At 37.4% G+C, this 19,166-nt stretch overlaps 1 protein-coding gene across 1 annotated transcript; it reads right to left on the reverse strand.

Moving 5' to 3' along the window:
* Window positions 1–663: 663 nt before the first annotated feature.
* Toll-7 (Toll-like receptor 7) lies at window positions 664–5,041 on the reverse strand. Its single transcript, XM_088038741.1, has one exon. The coding sequence runs from the start codon at window positions 4,828–4,830 to the stop codon at window positions 895–897; it is 3,936 nt and encodes a 1,311-aa protein (XP_087894867.1). The 5' UTR covers window positions 4,831–5,041; the 3' UTR covers window positions 664–894.
* Window positions 5,042–19,166: the final 14,125 nt, after the last annotated feature.

Raw genomic sequence — 19,166 nt, forward strand, 5'->3', positions numbered from 1 at the left:
AACGTTTATTTAATAATCCCGTTCAAGTACATATCTAGTTTGCTTTTACGACAACCCACTTCAACATCAAATGATAAAGCTAACCAATCTGGTTAGTTTCATATTCGTGCATTAGCAACATTCTAAATTTGTAAACATAAACTCGTTGTTAAAAATGATCGTTGAACAAATTTTAAAACATTGTGGTATCATCAAAGTTGCCGAGACTTTCTTTGAGATTACTTTTTGTCAACGCAGATGGGTTCCATTAAACTTTATCGGAGCAATTTTTTAATGTTTTGTAGTTTTGGGCTTGTACTGTTATAACTATTCAAGCTTCCAGTTATTAATTCGGACGATTAAAAATGAGTCCCAAAATTAATAGATATCAACTGTAAATCATGAGGTATTTATGAATAATAAGATGTCACAAATAAGCTTGATTAAGTGGAAAATTATACTTACTTGTTGCATGGCTAATGAGAAATTATGTCTTATAATTTTTTATCATCGTCAAAAATCCAGAAGAATGAAGACAAATACGGTTTTCGAATGTGCTTTTGGTGGAACACTGAGTGTTTGTTAAACAGGTGATCAATAACACTCGGCCCTGACAACAACATATAAGCACTCACCCATTCATTCGTTTGCTGAAATCGAGGGAAAATCCATTGAAACAGCCGGTCAGTTTCACATCGTATTTATTATAATAATTCGTTTTGCAAGTCGTAAAAAATATACACAAAATGATACAAAAAAAATTAATAAACAAATAAATATTTATCTATTTACAGGTAATGTACAAAAATAATACAAACAATAAAATTACACGTTTTCGACTCAAAAGTTTGTCATGATTCTTAAATATTGTTCAGTACGAGTCTTTAATGTATACCTAGTCAGTCAGTTAAGTTATCACACGAGATAGGCCTGGCCGCCGTTGTTGACGCCTGCAGTCTGCAACATAACGTGGGGTCTCCATGGAGGCCCTCTCCTGCCAGACCCCCCACGTTCCAGAGTGCTGTAGTCGGAATCGATACTGGAATAAATATGGTCAGAAATGGGTCTGGGGTCTTGCGCTCGCCGCATGGGTCTAGGTGAGGGAGTGGCCGTCGTCGCCGAAGAGTAGTTCGCATCGTCGACTTCATGTGGACCACCAGCTGAATATGCAGGTGGCGGGAACATCTGCATGCCGGGAGAAGGTGGCCCTTGAGTCTTGATCTTCTCGGGATACGTGTGACTGTTGGTTCCATTCGCTACTACCCTCGAGTCGATGGTGTAGTTGTTGATGTTGCGACGATAATTGGCGTTAATCTTCCCCCTCGGTTCGCCGGAAGGCATCGCATACCGCAGTTTCTCCCAGAATCGTTTCTCGCCCCATCTCACTCTGTTTCCAGTCTTCAAGTATGGTCGCAGCTCTGGGTCGAGTTCGGCCTCAGGCAACGGCCCTTCTTCTAGGATAACCAGCTTAAAAACGCGCCCTTTCAGGGCTTCGTGCAAAGCTTGACGTAGTTCGAAGCGTGACCATTCCGTTTGCAGGAAATTGCGTGTAAGGACGATAATGACACGACAGCTAGCTTCTGCCGCCTCCAGGACGGCGGGAGCGGCATGTTGCAGGTAGGCGGCGTGAGGCAAATCTCGATAGTGTAAACAAAGCTGGAAACTGGATTCCAGTTCGGCAGCTAAAGCTTGGACGACCCATTCTTCGTCTTTGGGACTATAGCACACGAAACCGTCGTAAAGTTTGTCTCTGTCCTCGTACTGCTTGGCGGCGGCTGCTCGAAAACTACACAATCTGATGCCGTAACGCGAGTAAAGCCACACGCGGACCGGATCACGGAAAACAAACCAAAGAACGACGCCCAACAGTAATAAAATAACAATACATAAAGTCACAACGACCATTTTCCAGTAGTCTGAAACGAGCATGGAGTCGATGACGGAACTTCCGGCGTAAAAGTCACTACACGCGGTGCTATTAAAGTCCAGATCGCGGCGTTGCGGAGGAGACACTTCGCCGTTGTAGCACTGAATTGCGGCACTGTCGATGACTTTGGGGGCGTTATCGCCGACCCACGCGGTGAACTCCTGAAGGAACTTGCAACGACACGACCAACGGTTGTTGGCCAAACTTATCTCGGTCAAGTGAGAGTTCGACGACAACTGCCACGCCGGAAACACCACTAATTTATTACCGTCCAACCGTAGAATTTCTAAACTTTTCAGCGGCTCGAGAGTTTTATTCCCGATATGAGAAATCACATTATTTTGCAGATACAGTTCTTTCAGATTCGATAAATGTTCGAATTCGTAACCTTGCAACGTATAAATTTTATTGTCCTCGAGATGCAACTTCTGCAACATGTGTAAACCGTTGAAAGTGCTATTTTGAATTGTCGCGATTCCGCTACTATTAACAAACAACACTCGCATATTTTTCCGACCGATAAATACGTGATTTTGTAGTTCTTTGAAGTCGTTTCCATCGAGGTACACTTCCGTTGCATCCATTGGAATTCTATGCGGGATTTCTACTGCGTTTTGACCTGAGCAATCGACGACGTTGGTGTTCCAGGTCTGGTCGTGATAGCAGGAGCAGTTGTTAGGACAGGTCATCTCGCAGTCACAAGCGTCGAAGTCACAGCAATGACACAAAGCAAAACAGTGTGTCTCATAAGTACACAAGAAGTCGCTGGTTTTCGCTCTTGTCAACGGCATGTGCGACATCCCTCGGGAATGTGTCATTTTGCACATTACGTTGTCGAGATCCATCACCCGCGGATATTGTCTGGAAGCCGACATGTTGTTCACCGGGTGCAACCACTCCATGGTGCAGTCGCAGTGAAAGGGGTTGCCACCCAGGTAGATTTCGGGCAAAGACCGGTTCGGCGGCACCGGCGACAGTCTCAGCGCATTCATGTCCAGATTTACTAAATCATTGGCGTACATGTCTACACGGGCTAGACTTGCTTTGTCCAGAAACGTGTTCGGTTGCACTGTTTTGATAAAATTATTGTTGATGAAGACGAGTTCCACGCTGTTTGGGATCGACATGGGAGATAATTCGGTAATACGATTATGACTAGCATCCAAAGTTTTCACACGAATTTCGTCCTGAATTTTATAATAATTACCCAAGTGCTCGATAAAATTACGATGAATGTCCAACCACTTGAGATTACTAGGAATAAACGCGTAATCGAACCACACTAGATGATTATCCGACAAGTTCAACCACAACAAACTCGCGAGAGTCGCGAACACACCGTTAATGTCCGTTAAAAAATTCTCGTCGAGCCGGATAGCTTCCAGTTGCGTGTTTCTTTCGAAAGTTCCTCTCTCGATACTCTGAATTTTGTTTTTGGCGAGATTAAGCACTTGTAAGCTGGGTAAATCCCACAACATCCCGCGGGTCAGGTTTCCAATATTGTTGTCGATGAGTCTTAACCCCGTCAGCTGGTTCAAATTTTTGAAAGATCCGTTGCGAAACTCACTAATTTGGTTTTCACCCAAATCCAGCGTTTTCAAGAACGTAAGTTCTTTCAGCGAGTCTGGGACTTCTTGCAACGCGTTCGAACTGAGATCGAGTTCTTTCAAAGCCGAACAATTACGGAACGCCGTTGAATCGATGCTTACTACCAAATTATTGTTCAGAGTGAGTTTGCTGAGCACGAACAAACCGTTGAATAACAATGGGCCGACGGTGTTGAGCCGATTTTCAGCCAGATTCAAAGTGTGTAAATTGTAAAGAGGAATAAAAGTGTTGTCTTCGATGTAACCGATCGAGTTATTCCTTAAATCCAATATTTGGAGAAAATACAAATCTTTGAAAGTTCGGCTGTCGATGCGTGTCAGAGCGTTGTGGGATAAATTCAGAACGATGAGTCGAATAAGACCCGCGAAAGTTCCTGCATCGACGTGATTGCTGGTCAATTGATTTCCGGACAAATCGAGTATCAACAGTTGTTCCAAACGATGAAACAAACCTTTGGCCAAAGAAAAGAGTGAATTGTTTTGGAGATGGATTTCGCGAAGTTCCCGCGAGCCGGCAAACAACCCCTCTGGAAGGCTTTCGATTCTATTATTTGCCAAATTCAGTATTCTCAGAGATACCAAACCGGCGAGAGCTTCGCCAGAGATCTCGCTGATGTTATTGTTCTTCAGGTCAAGATGTTGAAGTCGTCGCAATCTCGAGAATCCGGAATTCTCGGTTAAAGTTCTCAAGTCATTGTAGGACAAATCTAGGTTCTGCACTTCGCTGTTGGTGCATTCCGGTAAATTAAATCCGAATCGCTCCGGACTCTTGATTCGATTTCTTGTCAGATTCAACGTTTGCAGATTGGCCAAGGAGCAAAAAGTGCCATCAGCGAGAGCACGGATGTTGTTGTTCGTCAAATCAAGAATTTGCAGTTCTTTCAGTCCGTTCAAACTGTCAGCGTTGATGTCGAGTGTTTTGCTGGAACTCCACTCGGCATTGTGCGTGTTGATGGCGAGTCTCTTCAGATTGTACAGACCCTCAAAAGAGTTCGGTTCGATGGTGAGGATCTTGCAGTTGGAAATTTGCAAGTCTTCGAGTTCGTGCAGACGTTGCAAACCTTGCGTTGGAAGCGCGCTTTCGGAAAATAACACCTCACTACAGAAGAGCCGTAACTTGGAGGTGATTTCCGCTGGTAACGTGGTGATGTTGGCGCCGGTGCCGTCCAAAGTCCGCACTCTACACGTCACTGAAAACTTTGACGAAGATGTGTCGTTGTTGTCCGGAAGCCAAGAACAACTTTCTGGGCCGTCGAAGCGCGTTGCGAGCGAGGAAATCGCGAAGATCACCAAGTTCAACACCAGCTGCGGCCACATCGCGTTTTTTTTTTATTATTTTAGCCTGACCATTTCACTGTTTCGACGAACTCACTGGGTTTTAAAAGCGGGTGCAATCAATACACGGTCATATCACAGTCACTGTTTACAACGGACGTTCACGAACACTAGAGTTCAAATTCGTACGGGTAGTTCGTGTAAACCTACCTCGAAAGCATTCGAAATAACACTGAAGCTCTTCCGCGCGCTACTGCAGTATATACACAAACGTTCAAGTTTTACGCTGGCGCAAGCGCTTTCTTAGTTGGAGCTTTTACCGGCAAAGTGAGGGCGCTACTTTCCGGACAAGAAATGATTCCTCGAATTAACCCAAGATTCCGGAGCCGCAATTATCGCAAAAAAACGACAGCAATTAATTAATAATTTATTTACGTAACAAAACATTTCTATTCACTCTTCTTTTTTTTATTGGTGGCCATTGTCCTGTAATTATCTTTTTTAACCACGAATTATTTTCATATCTGGAAGTTAATAATTTTAAACACATAATTTCGTCTGGTTTCGAATTTAAGCGTTTGCGGCAAAAACCGGCAAACAATTATAGTCATTAGATAAATTTGGAGCAGGTATTTGAGCCGAACGAATTAACAGCCGTTTAGGTTTAGGTGTGCAGGTTTCTAATGGCTTGGGAAGCATTCTGGGATGATTGTTGAGAAAATAACGTGCAGCCGTTTTCTGAATAAATATTAATACGGAAGATATACCTCTACCTTAAGTAAAAATATTTTTATTGCGTTATTGCATGGTACAAAAAGCAGATCATTTCATTTACTTAATAGCAGGAAACCCTGAGATAATCTCAACTTTTCACATAATTTATTTCGGAATGTTTAAATGTTTAGATTTGCGTATAACAATAGCAGTAAATTGTAAATATGACGCAATGACGTAATTTATTGCTGCGTTCTCATTAAGCCAAGAATGCACTTTTAACGCTACAATTTTACACTGTTTAATTATTCTTTACGATTCTTTTAAATTAAAAATTGCAGGCATCGTGCGTTTTCATTTTCATTGCTGTAATGAATTAAATATTCGCGGCTGTGTTGCCGTGGTATCGATCTGTATTTAAATTTCTTTTTTACAAACATCCAATCTTGGTAACCCGTATAATTATGATGAATTATAATTATTAATTTGATACTGGTGAGGTGTGCTAAATTATTTATTTCTCCCGGACTATAATTAGTTTTACTTCCTAATAGGGTGTTAATAATAAAAGTTCTCTATAGTGATTATTACATTATATCATAAAAATGCTAGGTTAATTCGGTACTTAGGTATAAATCATTGAGTTTAATAGTTATTTTATGGTGAGATCGTTATTTTACTCATTCACAGTGTTGTCGTTCATTTTAATGTTCCCATATCTAAGCCTTTATTATTTAATTCGAATTATTCTCAACGCGGTATTGTTTCATTTTCAGGTAAGTTTTAATAGATTTTTAAGTTAAAATGAACATTTGTAGTTATTACAAGGATTCATCAAAAATTGAAACTTTCCATTGATTCATGAATAATCTAGGGACACTTCTAACTTTTCAGTGTATACCTACCTACTCTAACTCAATTTCAATGAGGTTGTAGCTCCAGGAATTTTTGTTGGATGTTTTCGTCCAAAACTTCTTTTAAAAAGAATACTTTACGACTGCATCAATAATTTCTAACAAGATCGTTTTCTTCCACAATACGGGGTTCTCTCATTTGCACACATCGATTTAAACCATGCATAAGATATTACAATTATAATTTAATCTATTCCTCCTTGAATACCGAGGAAATTATACTTTTATAGCCTAGGATATTGTTTAAAAAAATGATGAAGAATTCATAGGTCCCGTTCCGCATCAACCTCTGCCAAGTATCATTTATTTTTCATATCTCTGAAGTGGACTCAAATTAAATGATCTAGAGCTGTCAGACACAACGCGAATTTATAATAAATTAACAACTTGTTTGTTTTCAGTGTCTGTATAAATAAATACAAACAAATAAATATCACACCGTAAATATAAACAAAAGTATTGCATGAATAAACTTTTTCTGATAAAACAAAACACGCGATACTGTGGCCTGAGCATAATGCAATTCTCTGTAGGATAAATTGTACATGTTTGTGTTTAATGCATTCACGTTTTTGTTTATGATTGATATTTATATTACGTAAATATTAAAATTGTGGTGACAATTTCAATAATAAAACAGTATTGCTTGTATTGTTTTTCAAATTCCACGCTTGGAAAAACACAACATATAGCAAACTCTTAAATAAACTTTCATAAATACATAAATGCAACGTATGCGAAGCAATTATTTATGTGCTTAATTTTGCTCTGATATATCATCAATACAAAACAACACAGGATTAATAACGTAGTCGATTTCCATATTTTAAAGCTATGGATTTTAACGTTTTGCGTCGTTCATACAGAATTGGAAATGTTGCAGGGTGCAACATGATTACCAATGCCAGGGTGTAAATATTTTCACGCTTTGACTAGAACTGTTTCAAATTAACGAAGTTTTAAATATTTAACTAGCGCGAAACTTGAAATCGTAATTACTATAATATAATATAATATTATAATTAATATTTCAAATGTCAGACGATATTATTGGTAAAGTTTGATAGCAAGATCCAAGTAGATCTGCAGATTAGTCGATTTATGCATCGGTTGAGATCCATTCTTTTGGTTACCACTGCTCTCCCAGACGCGTTTTCGGAGCCCAGTGAATGCAACCCAACAAGCGACCCAATCGCGCGGGTCGCAGTACTTCCACCACACCGAGCTTGATTAATCCATAAACAATTCATGGTATTTGTTAGCCTCCAGCTCCCGAGAACGTTGTTTGTTCGCCATGACTATTGCCATGCACCCCCAAATCGTTTATTCATTCATGATATCGATGGCGTGTACAGCCCCTAAAAATCGTTTTTTCGCGGAAAAACGTTTAGTACACCTTGCGTCATCGTAACTGTATTAATTCGTCTGTCAGACACATGACAACCCCCTAGCTATATTTTTAATATCGTTGCGTCTTATCAGTGAGGGGAGAAACAGATAAGACGCATCTAAAAATTCGTTTGTTAAGACACTTTAGATAAAAAATGTGGCCAGTTTTATTTATCAAGCTGATTTATTTGGTCATTTGTAGGGCTGAAGTTGGGGTGGATGTCATTGATTCGTGTTTTTTAATTTGAAATAGGAATGGTTTTGAAAGTTTCCAGGAGGGGTCGGAGTTTCGCTCCGGGTTGCAACAGGCTAGAAATTCGATCAAGATTATCTCCAGATGGGGTCCAAACTAAATAAAATACAACGCAATTGATGTCGAGAACTATAATGCTTGATTAACTAATAAAACAAGTCAAAAAATTGCTGACACTTTGTAAATTAAAGCTGACACTTTGTTAATTACACAAAATGAGGCGCCATCGGGTGCAAAATTGCATTGCGATAAACTTAATTTCAAGCACATTAACACGTTTATGGATTACAAAACTAGGTAATTGACAGCTCGTTTCTTACCTAGAACTGGCAAAGATTAAAAGCTTTCAAGTGTTTAAAGAAAGCTCGGTAAAACGGTCACCTTAGGTGGGCTTCACAGATTACTATTGACTGGGTGATTATTTGTGACAAGAGTTAATTTCACATTGTCAGGTTTTGTGGGATATTTTTAGAAGAGTTGCTGTCCAATTTTCACTGAAAATCTCTAACTGACGCAGATTATACTAAAGCACACAAAGATAGGCTGACGTTTAGTCATCCGGTGAAAATAGGAAAGGAAGCTCGAGAATGTCAATCCTTTAATCCGATATTAACGTTTCAACGGACGGGAAAGGTGTATTTTTATAAAACAGAACCTGAATTTGTTTTAGACACGTCTCTTTGTTGTTTGAAAATTGTATTTGAAACGTGTATTAACATGAAATGTAGTGGGGAAAAGTTGAAGTATTAAATTGAATAAATAATTTTAATTGTAATTTTCTGCTCATTATGTTATACAGTGTTTGCATCTATTTGCCTTTTGGTCAAAATTACGTTGATTAAATAATAAATAATAAATAGCTTGCTGGTTTTGTTCGCCAAACAATTTACCACTTTGGGAAAATAATACCTTTTGTGAAAACAATTATGATTGATTTAATTCTCTTGTTAGTTTTAATTGGAAAAAATTCACTAATAAATTTTACAATATAATGCCCTCCAACCAATTATGTAATTAGATATCTATTAATTAGTCGGTTAGAATAAAAAACTTAAATTAAATAACTACAAGTAAACGAAATAAATTACTGTACATCCAAAAAAAGGTAACGTAATAATTTTTTTTAATTTTTTTTTTTCTTAATTTTGAAATACAATTTTTGTCCTTACTATTTCAGTCGAAATTTGAATGTTTTTAATCTATAGGCCTGACAACGTTCGTTCAACCTGTCAAAAAAGTTTCCAGGTAGAGATGTCTACCTGCATACCCACGTTTTATTTACTTGGCCCCTTTTACTACTTTCACCTTTAAGAGATGAAATTTTTAAAAGAAAAAAAAATTGCGGGGACAGAAACCTAGTAAACAAAGAAACTTTTTAAAAACGTAATAACTCGTGTCGATGGCGAGAATGCCTTCCGGAGCTACTTATGGCTTTTGTCCGCATCCCATAATAATCTATGACAAATGGGTAATCTTCGTAAAAATCAGAAGGATAAACGATTCGTGCAGTGAACGACAGTACATGGAAGCAAAAGGGAGCGAACAATAAAAACTGTAGCTGATTGATAGACGGGGGTCGACAGGTCAACTCTTGATGGATGGAGTGGCGGTCAGGGTAGGAGGATGCCGCTCCCAACGTTCTCCTGCCCCACGCACCCGCGATCCTGATATGTGTCTACCGCCGGTAAAATTGAAACAAAACTGCGCTCGTTTTTAAATGTCAAAACGTCCCAAGCTCGGACAATGTATAAGCGAATTCGTTGTTGGTGCGATGGAAGTTGTCGTCTTCCGTATTTCTGGCGTGGATTGATGAATGCTGGAGTCAAGTGCAGCGCCTTTCTTAATGTGTTTGACTGTCGATAATGTAGATACCGAGAAGGGACGTGTCGCAATAAATGATCCTGTTTGTATTGAAGAGATACATCATAGTGACATCAATGCGCAACTTTCCGTAGAGTATCAAAGTACAAAAATGACAATATCGTGACGCGTCTATTGTAAAGCAATATCCAGAAGCAAAAAGCTTCGACCGAAGGTCTGCGAAGACGCAGACCACGCAAAATCTTGCTAGAAAGATTTCCAGAAAACTGCTTGTTAATAAACGAACAATTTTTCCGATAAAGCTTTATTGCGTTTTTCTTTCAAATTTAATAAGCCTCGTTTAATAAAAACAGTATGCAATTACATCGGTATATAAACAACGTGTTTTTGTTAAATTTGATAGACTAATTAATTTACAACAACATAAGATGAGACGTTCAAATTATTGTTTGTAAATTAACTATAAGAACAAAGCTTTATGTGAGCTTTAGCTTATTTTCAAAGTACACTCAGGTATTTTAAACTTTAAATTTTTTTTTTTAAATCTTTGCTAAAGATAACAATTAATGTTTGCGCATGAGTTTAAACAAACTGATTAATATAACATAAACATATATAACATATATATAGTACATATATAACATAAAATTGTTTATCATGAATATTCGTTTTGATTATGAAAAGTAACAAGTATTCGAATTGTAAAACCTTTGCGTTCAGAGCATGACTAAAACAATTAATTAGCAGTTTTCCAAATTTTGTGTGTCAGCGTCGTTCTGTATTATAAACAAGGCTGAAACGAGTTCGGAATCGGATAATCAGTTTAAAGTGAAGTTAACTGTTACCCACGTTCCAGTTGATGTTTGTTCCATAAAATTTTACTGACCGACAAATTATTGAGAAATTTTGGTTCGAATCTAAGCAAAATGTTAAAATCGTGTTTAAATAAATCGTTGCTCGGCTCTTTCGGTTTAAGCTTCAATTAAATTTTTATGTCAGCAAATATCCTCGGAAATACGAAAACCTTTCCTTTAATTATATCCACCACATTAATTAGAGAAAAAGGCCTTTCCGCTAATTTTCCACGTTAAAAGGTAAATTTGTACAATTCGAGTTTTAGAACGGAATCAAATATTGAATCGCATTAGATGATCAAAGGATTTAAAGTTTGCGAATAAGAACTCTTCCCCTTTGGACTGAAGAAATCATAAAGCTGAATAAAAAATTGGTTGTGCTTATTCCGAGCGACCACAGCAAGGATCTTTGCGAGCTGTAGGATTTCTAATACTCGCATGCAACCAGCTTTCAGTGAAAGACATTAATTAGTTGAAAGGTTTCCTGGACATGGAGGAATCTCAAAGTCCTTGGATGCCTGACTGGACATCATAGATACCGACCGTTCCTTTTGTCGCCGTTTGAGCCACAAAACATGTATTTTACGGTGCTTTGATGCTGTTTCATTTGATCTCGAAATTTTTGGTTTGACGTCCCGAAATCCGCGGTATCAAATTTCAAAGGATGAATTATAAAAGAATGGCGCAACGCGACTAACACCAACGGAAACAATTATGACAGACAAACGAACTGGTAAAGTGTCAAAAAGATCACAGGAACAACACCGTGAAACAGGTGATGCCTTTTCAACGCTAATTTAATAAATTACTGCGTCAAGAGATGACTAATTTTTGCAGGAAGCTGGCAAAATTGAAAGATACGAATATTGATTGATTTTTTTTACAACGAAAAAATGTTCTCTCAGAAAACGTTTTCCTGATTTTTGCCTCGTAACTTTTTTTTAAGAAATCGTAAAATGATGAGCACTTTTTCTCAGCAGTAGGGCGTCTCGGGTTTGTGGATAAAAATTTGATTAAGCCCCGGAGATTCATGCAGAGTTTAATCTCGAATGTAACAATAAAAACTCTTAAGATTTAATGGAATTAAAAAGCTCACATCGATTGAGACCGTATATCTTGGGCGCTGCTTCAGTCGACAAAAAACCTTCTGTAGCCACCGTAGTTAGTCTGGTACGGAGGCGTTCCCATCTGACTTTAATTCAGTAATCTGGAAGCAAAAAAGGCCCCGCTAACATCTTACATGCAATTTAAACATCTCAATCCTCGATCAGTGTTGAATCCTGTGATGGATTGTGCAATCAAGGACGTGCTTATCTGGACGAGATCTCCCATTTGCACGGGATCGCCTCGAGACGTACGTCTGTTATCTCTACGCGAAGAGACAACCGTAAGTGTTTTTGCTTCGGGACAAATTCAGTTTGGGAAGACAAGTGGTGTTGGAGGGATACTCGTTTTGATTGAGTGATCCTATTTTTAGATTAGGACTTCTTGTACCCAAGGGATCGAAACTGCTCCACGATAATTAGGTCTGAAGTGTATCCAGGTCATGCTACCAACTGAACTGACCGCAATTTGTGATTTCATTCGCTGCTGTAAGCTCGATAACTACAGAGTATGTTCATAAAGTCTACAAACTTATGGTTTGTACGCGCAATAAGCATAATGCTTGCGCAATGTACTTTTTAATGTCACCACGGATATAATAATGGCACATATCGTTTGATATTTCAATGTGCTAAAATTCTAAAATGCGCATATTTTATACGTACTTTTTCAAATTGATATTTATTGTTGTTAAGAACAGACTTTGTCGACACAACGACTTAGCTAATTAAAAAGATTTATCGCCCTAAATCCATGTGCATTAGGTGATTAGCTTCAGGTATGTAATTTCTGTTATATTCGTTGCACTGCTGTCTCCGTCTGCTTTACATTTGTTTAATTAGCGTTGAATAGGAAAAATCGGGTCGCGGCTCCACTATTATTCTAGGAGGATGTTTTGTCATTAAGCTCCTCGCTCAGTTCCTGCGAAATCAGTCGAAATGTCACTCAAATGTTAACTGCGGTGGATACAAACGACTCAGAACTTCGTCAAGTTGAAATAATACAAACTAAACCAAGATTCAAATAAAGCTCTGGATTTAATATTAAAGCGGCATTACAGGATGTTGTCGAACTTGCTTAAAAATCGGACTCAAATCAGGATGTTGCCATAAAAGGATTCACGTTCATTTTCTTTTCCCTCTTTCGTTCTAGGACGGTTTGTCACGAGAAACGGCTCATCAACTACATGTACTTGTGGAGACACGCCGCGATTAAATATAAAAATTTTCAGCTCAGTAATTTGTTACGGTTTCAAATTTTCCTTGTTTGATAAAATTAAATCCTGGAAGACTATTTTTATGAAAATTGCGATGCCGATCTTTTTTTTTTAAAATACAATTTCACAAAGAGAATGATGAAGCAATAATCTAATCACTTGCATCTTGCAGACAGTGGAAACATGAAAGAAATGCGAAAAATTATGTTTTCGAGCCAAAGTTGGATTTATCCCAAGGGATAAGTGAACTAATACAAAAGTTATGGCAAGATGAAAGCTTTCAAGTACCAAAAATCTTGAAGGATATGAAAAACTTGTTTTAGCGTTTTATCTGGATAGCTTGGATGGAAGTGTACAAAATGCAGTTGGCTGCAGAGTAAAACAAACGACTCGCTGAGTGAAAAATATTCCAGGCTAAATAAGTAGTAACAAATAAAATAGAAAATAACGTTTATATTTTTCATTCACCTTTAAAACCGCGCTCGTAAAGGTTGTTTTTAAAGCTTTGGCATAAACCTTGGCATTTAATCTACATTTCATGGGTAATTACGTTTGTGCGAATGTCGTAATGTATCCAGCCAAGAATATGAAGTTGTGTGTTGGCAGCAAAAATAATTTCCGTATCTATTTTCACAACATTACTTCCGAAGCGCAATAAAAGATCCGTCGATTAAAAACGGAGGGTTAATGATTGCGATTAGGTACGTAAAACGATTTTAATCGCCTATGCTATACATCAGCGTACACAAAGGCTTTTTCAGTAATTTTTATTCAACCGGGACGAACGCAAACGATAGACATTTAAAAGCGGAAATTTGTTTCATGAAATGTGTTACATGTTCGGACGGCTCCGTGTCCATACACACATACACCATTCCGAATTAACAACACATCAGAGAAAATGCCAGTCACGTGATTCATAGCGGCCATAATGAATTTAAACATCGATAAAAGTGCGGAATTTTCAGCAAACCAAGAGCGTCAAGTGGTGGTAAATTTATCGCCGATATCGGATCGGATGAATAATTACAGTATTTGGCTCGCTATCTGCTATTAGACGTGAGGGTGTAATAATTCTTGACGTTTAAGCTGAACTATAATGGTGTATTCCAAACTTGGCGAAGAGGGTCGGTTTTTTGTTTGTAATAAACATAAATTAATTTGGAGCATCCCTTCGCCCTCCAGGCCTGCTTTACATCGGCGAAGCAGGACTTTGCAGGAGATAGTTGCATCTTGTGCGTGTCCTGGGTCTTTATGTTCTAGTATCCTGAGGGAGGGAACGATGTTCTGCGGATAAACTTCTCCATTAGAGATATCGCCCGGAATAATGAGAGTCAAAACAGATTTCCAACACCATAACGCCCCAGCTCTCGAATTTATTAACATTAAAAAAGATCATGTTGCACCACGTTACTGTCTGATATCGGTTACCTAAAAAACACACGACTCCAAAGGGGGCATACTAAAATTAAACAGCTGCCTTTTCGCAGACTCTTAATGGTCGACGATAAAGGAAATTCAATACCAATCAACCGAATGCATCAGATACCTACACAAGTGGATTCAACTTTTCATTCTGTTTGTTCAATTTGTTGTAGTCCAGTTGAAACAATGTTATTTCAGGCTTGATGTTTGGGTTAGAGAATCATAACTTTTAAGCCTACAATAACAGTCTGCTCAAATTACTTACGGTAGGCACTATCATTATAAAGTTTTTGCCGGCACTGTACATAACGAAGAATATTTAATTTGGTTTTTATCATAAAAACTGTATAAAATTTCCATACTTTATGATAAACTGAACTCAAGAAGACATTTTGTTCTCGCTAACAACGTTGAAAATTTTCGTGTGCAAAGTGTGCATTTACGAAACTCTTACTATGTGAAGATTAAAAATTAGTACATAATTTATTACTTAATAGAGTGACAACAAGTTTGTCGATTTCTCTCTTAGAATTCATCAGAGTTTGGTTTAAGCTACTCAAATAATTTGAGTCTACTTGAGTCTACAATTCTTGGTCTGTGGTAGATTAATTTTTATGGTTCAATTCGCTCAGTATCTAGCGCTATTTTCATTTGCAGAACAGTGCTGTTTTCATTGTAATAGGACTTAATCAAATTATCAATTTAAGGCAACTTTTTAAGGTAGGTAGGTACAAATTCCAGCGTATGCGAAGTTGATTACTACTTTTTCCCCACAATCGCCCTTTTATATAAACCTTCGCTTTTTTTCTTCATCGAGGTTTATACGAAGCAGCGTGTGTTTATTCACTGGCCAATGTTTAGCTGATAAACAAAATTATATTCAGTTCATCGATCAAATGTTTCAACTTTCATCCCTCTGTTCGCTTGTATTGATTCAACATCTAACAACTTTTATGGAACTGGAATGTCTGATGTAACATGATATAACTTTGTTTATTATCAATTTACTTTCTATTATTTTGCCTTCGTCTTATTTTTATTTTAATAATAAAAAATGTATTTGTGTCGGTAGTAGTCATAAATTGATCAAACGGAGACTTATTTGAAAATAAATTGAAAGATAAAAGATCAACTCGAATTCTCGGATGCCGAATACGGACGAACTTATTTCGCATTTATGGTGGAATTCTTTAATCAAATACCTTAGAAATATATTGTTTTGTCATCTGAAATCGAATCCATCAGGAGCGTTAATAAAAGCTGTTAGTTAATCAATCAATCAGTGCCAATATTCAGCGTAATCCATTACGGGAAGTTTGAATTTTTGTAGAGATTATTCCAAATGAAATTATATCGTCGGGAAATATTTTTATCTGAATCTACCAGAAGCCATTTCAGTTTTTATTCGCCAATAAAAATGTGATAAGAAAACTGCTAAAGTCATGCTTGTGATAGAAAACTTTACAAAGAAGCAATTATAGTTTAACGAGAATCTTGACAGACAGAACATTAATACAACAATAGTAATAAACTAGAGAACTTTAACAAATAGACTGAAAGGAGGTTTAAGCGAGACGTTTGTTCTTCATGTCGCACTCGAGTAGCTAAAGTGAGTAAATCACTCCACAAATTTACAAAATAGCGTAAACTACTTGTCAACTTTTTGTTCTCGTAATGCGCCTTTGATCGTAAATATTAAAAACTGTCTTAAACGAGACCTAGTGCAATAATTTACGATTAGCTCCACTAATCGCTTATTTTGCCATTTTTCCATTCCAGGTGCGATGTATTTGTTACTTTTGCAAGTCTTCTAATGAACAATAAATCAACGTTATCGATTTCTTACTGCTGCAGTCACGTTTTCGGAAGTGCAGAATTTGGCTTCGTCAATTTGCCATTGCTTATTTCCGCCATTCGTTATTAAAATATCGCTTGGTAATTCTCCAAAACGCCAAAGTTAGTTTAATCGCATTTTAGTAGTTCCTGTGGGATTAGTACACTTAGAATGATGCCTACGAGGAGATCTAAATGTTCGTGGATGACTCTACATGACCTGTGCCGCTCATAGCTTAGCATGTTTAATTATCTGTGCGCCATTGATAGAAGTTGTTATTAGAGCCTGGGATGTAACTTGCATGTAGACGATGTAAAATTACGTGATGAAGATAGCGCGGCACGTTCTCGAACGTATTCTAGTTCAAAAATTCATATTCCTAAGATCTTAACTAGAAGTTTCGAAATAATTGGCAGATACTTTGGAAAACATGCCCGCAGAAAATAGCCACGTAAATTCTTTGATACTTTTCAAATCTTATTGAAGTTTCTGAAAGTATTTCATTCGTAGAAGAGCTTAATTAAATTCAGCTAGACAGGTATGAAAATTGTTTTGTGTTTCATCAAAGCTCTTTTTCCGTTTGGAAAAAAATTCATTTTCTTCGTACTGAAGCTTCGTCTGGAAGCTACTTCCAGCTAGTTTATAAATACCATGTTAGCGAAGAGTGGACAATAAAACAAGAAAGTTCAGGGGTTGGGTTTTAAGAGAATAATGTGATGAACGGTAGGGTCGATGGCACGTGCATTGCGAGCACGTAATGCACCTATGCATATACTCGTGCACTCGTGCTATTGAATTACATGCTAACACACTCCAGGCAGTCCGACTTTGAATTATTAAATCTTTCATAGTTGGAAATATTTTCATTATTCTATTTTTGAATGGAAAAGTGTACCTACATTTGTTTTTATTTTGTAGCAAGCCTCATCAGATGAAAATTACATTTTGTGTGAGATGCAATTACATTTTTTGATAAAAAAAAATAATACCTAGGTTGAATTTTTCAAAGGATTGCGAATCCTCATTGTCACCGCCATCAAAAGAGCCTCGTCAAATTAGTAAAGTTACACATTCTTTTAATTTTGTTTTAAATTTGGTTTAGGGATTCAACCATTTTCACAAGCCAAGTCTAGACGAAATAACAAAAATATTAAATAAGCGAAAGTTCCGGTGGATTTTCCAGCGGGTTGCCGCTTTTGGAGGCAATTAATCTGTTTCAAAAACCATAAAATCATACTTTCATCAAAGCTGAAAAGGTCAACCGCTGGACGTTTGAAGCAGCGCCCCTGGCGGTTCAATTGAAGAACAAACGAGAATGCTTCCCTCTTCCAATTAACGAGATTGAAACCGCCTGTTTTCTATGTATGTGTTGGTGCCCTTCTAATTATTACGTGTGATATACACAACCCTTCCAAGCTATAACCTCTTCGGTTCCCCCATCGCTTCGCCACTCGAGAACTGTATTTTTAATTGGAGGGTTTCCATAAGTTATTTATACATTTTTACACCCAAAGTTTTCATTGTAAGCACGGATATTGGTTCCACAAACAAAAGAATTTCCGTTTTGGTCCGTTTCGAAACTTTCTAACTTGGAAAACTACAAGCGCAGTGTTAAACAATTTTATATTATCGAAAACGCTCCGGGATAATTTAATATTTTCGCTTTTATCGAGAGACCGTTTGAGTTTATGTCTTGTGCGGCAACTTTTGATCGCATGTTGTTATTTTTACCACCGTCGATACACAACATTAAACGTACGTCGATAGTGATAGTCCTTTTGCGTCATAAAGTTTATTCTTCTGTGTAACATAGCCGCATTATAAACGGAATAAAATTTAATGAGACTTCTTTCGTTTTCGGTGTTTTTCAGAGGAATTTGTTTGGCTTTCCGGAAGTTCCGGGGTCGAAGTCCGGATTCGCAGCCGGACCGTCAGTGACCAACCACCATGAAATTGAGTTGAGAGGACATTTCTCAACTGGCTTGAAACAGCCTTCAACTTTTAGAACCACCACGTCATTGATATCGTTGCCGAAAGCACTATAGAGGTTCACAGACATAGACATAATTGTACAGAATATTAAAAAAGGGATATTAAAACATTACGTTTTGGTGGATGCGCCGGGTAAAATTTTATAATAATGACGAATAAACTAATTTCGTTTCTTTTTAAATCCCCGTGAATAATTTTAATGAAGTGTCTCTGAAAACATCGTTAAAACACTTCTTTATTAGATTGCCAATTTGGTATTATACGAAAAAGAACGTTTTGAGAAATCTCGGCAGTTCTGCGACCCGAATTTGATTAGTTATGGAATCAGCAACTAGGCAATGTTCCTCGCGAGAATATTAAACTGTCATCGATGGAGAAAAGAGAAAAGAAAACTCTGTCGGTCTGACAACTTACTAGCTTTTAATTTAGCAAAGAATTTTAAATTTTAAATTTATCCAGTCGACGCCGACGTGATGATATTATTTTCGAATTTTTTTCAGTTTTCTTTTTATTAAATTATCAGCTCTTGGGGTGCAGCAGCTGCAGGTTTTCTCGATTTGCATAATTCTTTAATTTCCTTAACGAAATTCTTTTATTGGCGTAATTTCGCTTTTGAAAGCGAGTAATAGAGGAGTCTGATCTTATTAAAATATTATTTATTTTTAGCAGCATTTAGGAAAGATACCGGCAACTGTACTAGCAAAAATTCTAGTAATTCAATTTGTTCCACTGAATCAATTTATTATTAAAACACAGATCGCCGTGGTTGTTATTATTTTTAGAAAATAGTTACGTGCCTTCAAATATTGCTGCTTAGAAACTAAGCTAAATTTACGGAAAGTTGAGTTAATGTTAATATCAG

The sequence above is a fragment of the Gnatocerus cornutus genome, chromosome 6 (genome assembly GCF_029298725.1).
Source record: "Gnatocerus cornutus isolate USDA-ARS CGAHR chromosome 6, icGnaCorn1.1, whole genome shotgun sequence".
Lineage (NCBI taxonomy): Eukaryota > Metazoa > Arthropoda > Insecta > Coleoptera > Tenebrionidae > Gnatocerus > Gnatocerus cornutus.

Bases quoted from the DNA above. Each gene is read 5' to 3' on its own strand.
- Toll-7 (XM_088038741.1), bottom strand. From the start codon at position 4,830: ATGTGGCCGCAGCTGGTGTTGAACTTGGTGATCTTCGCGATTTCCTCG.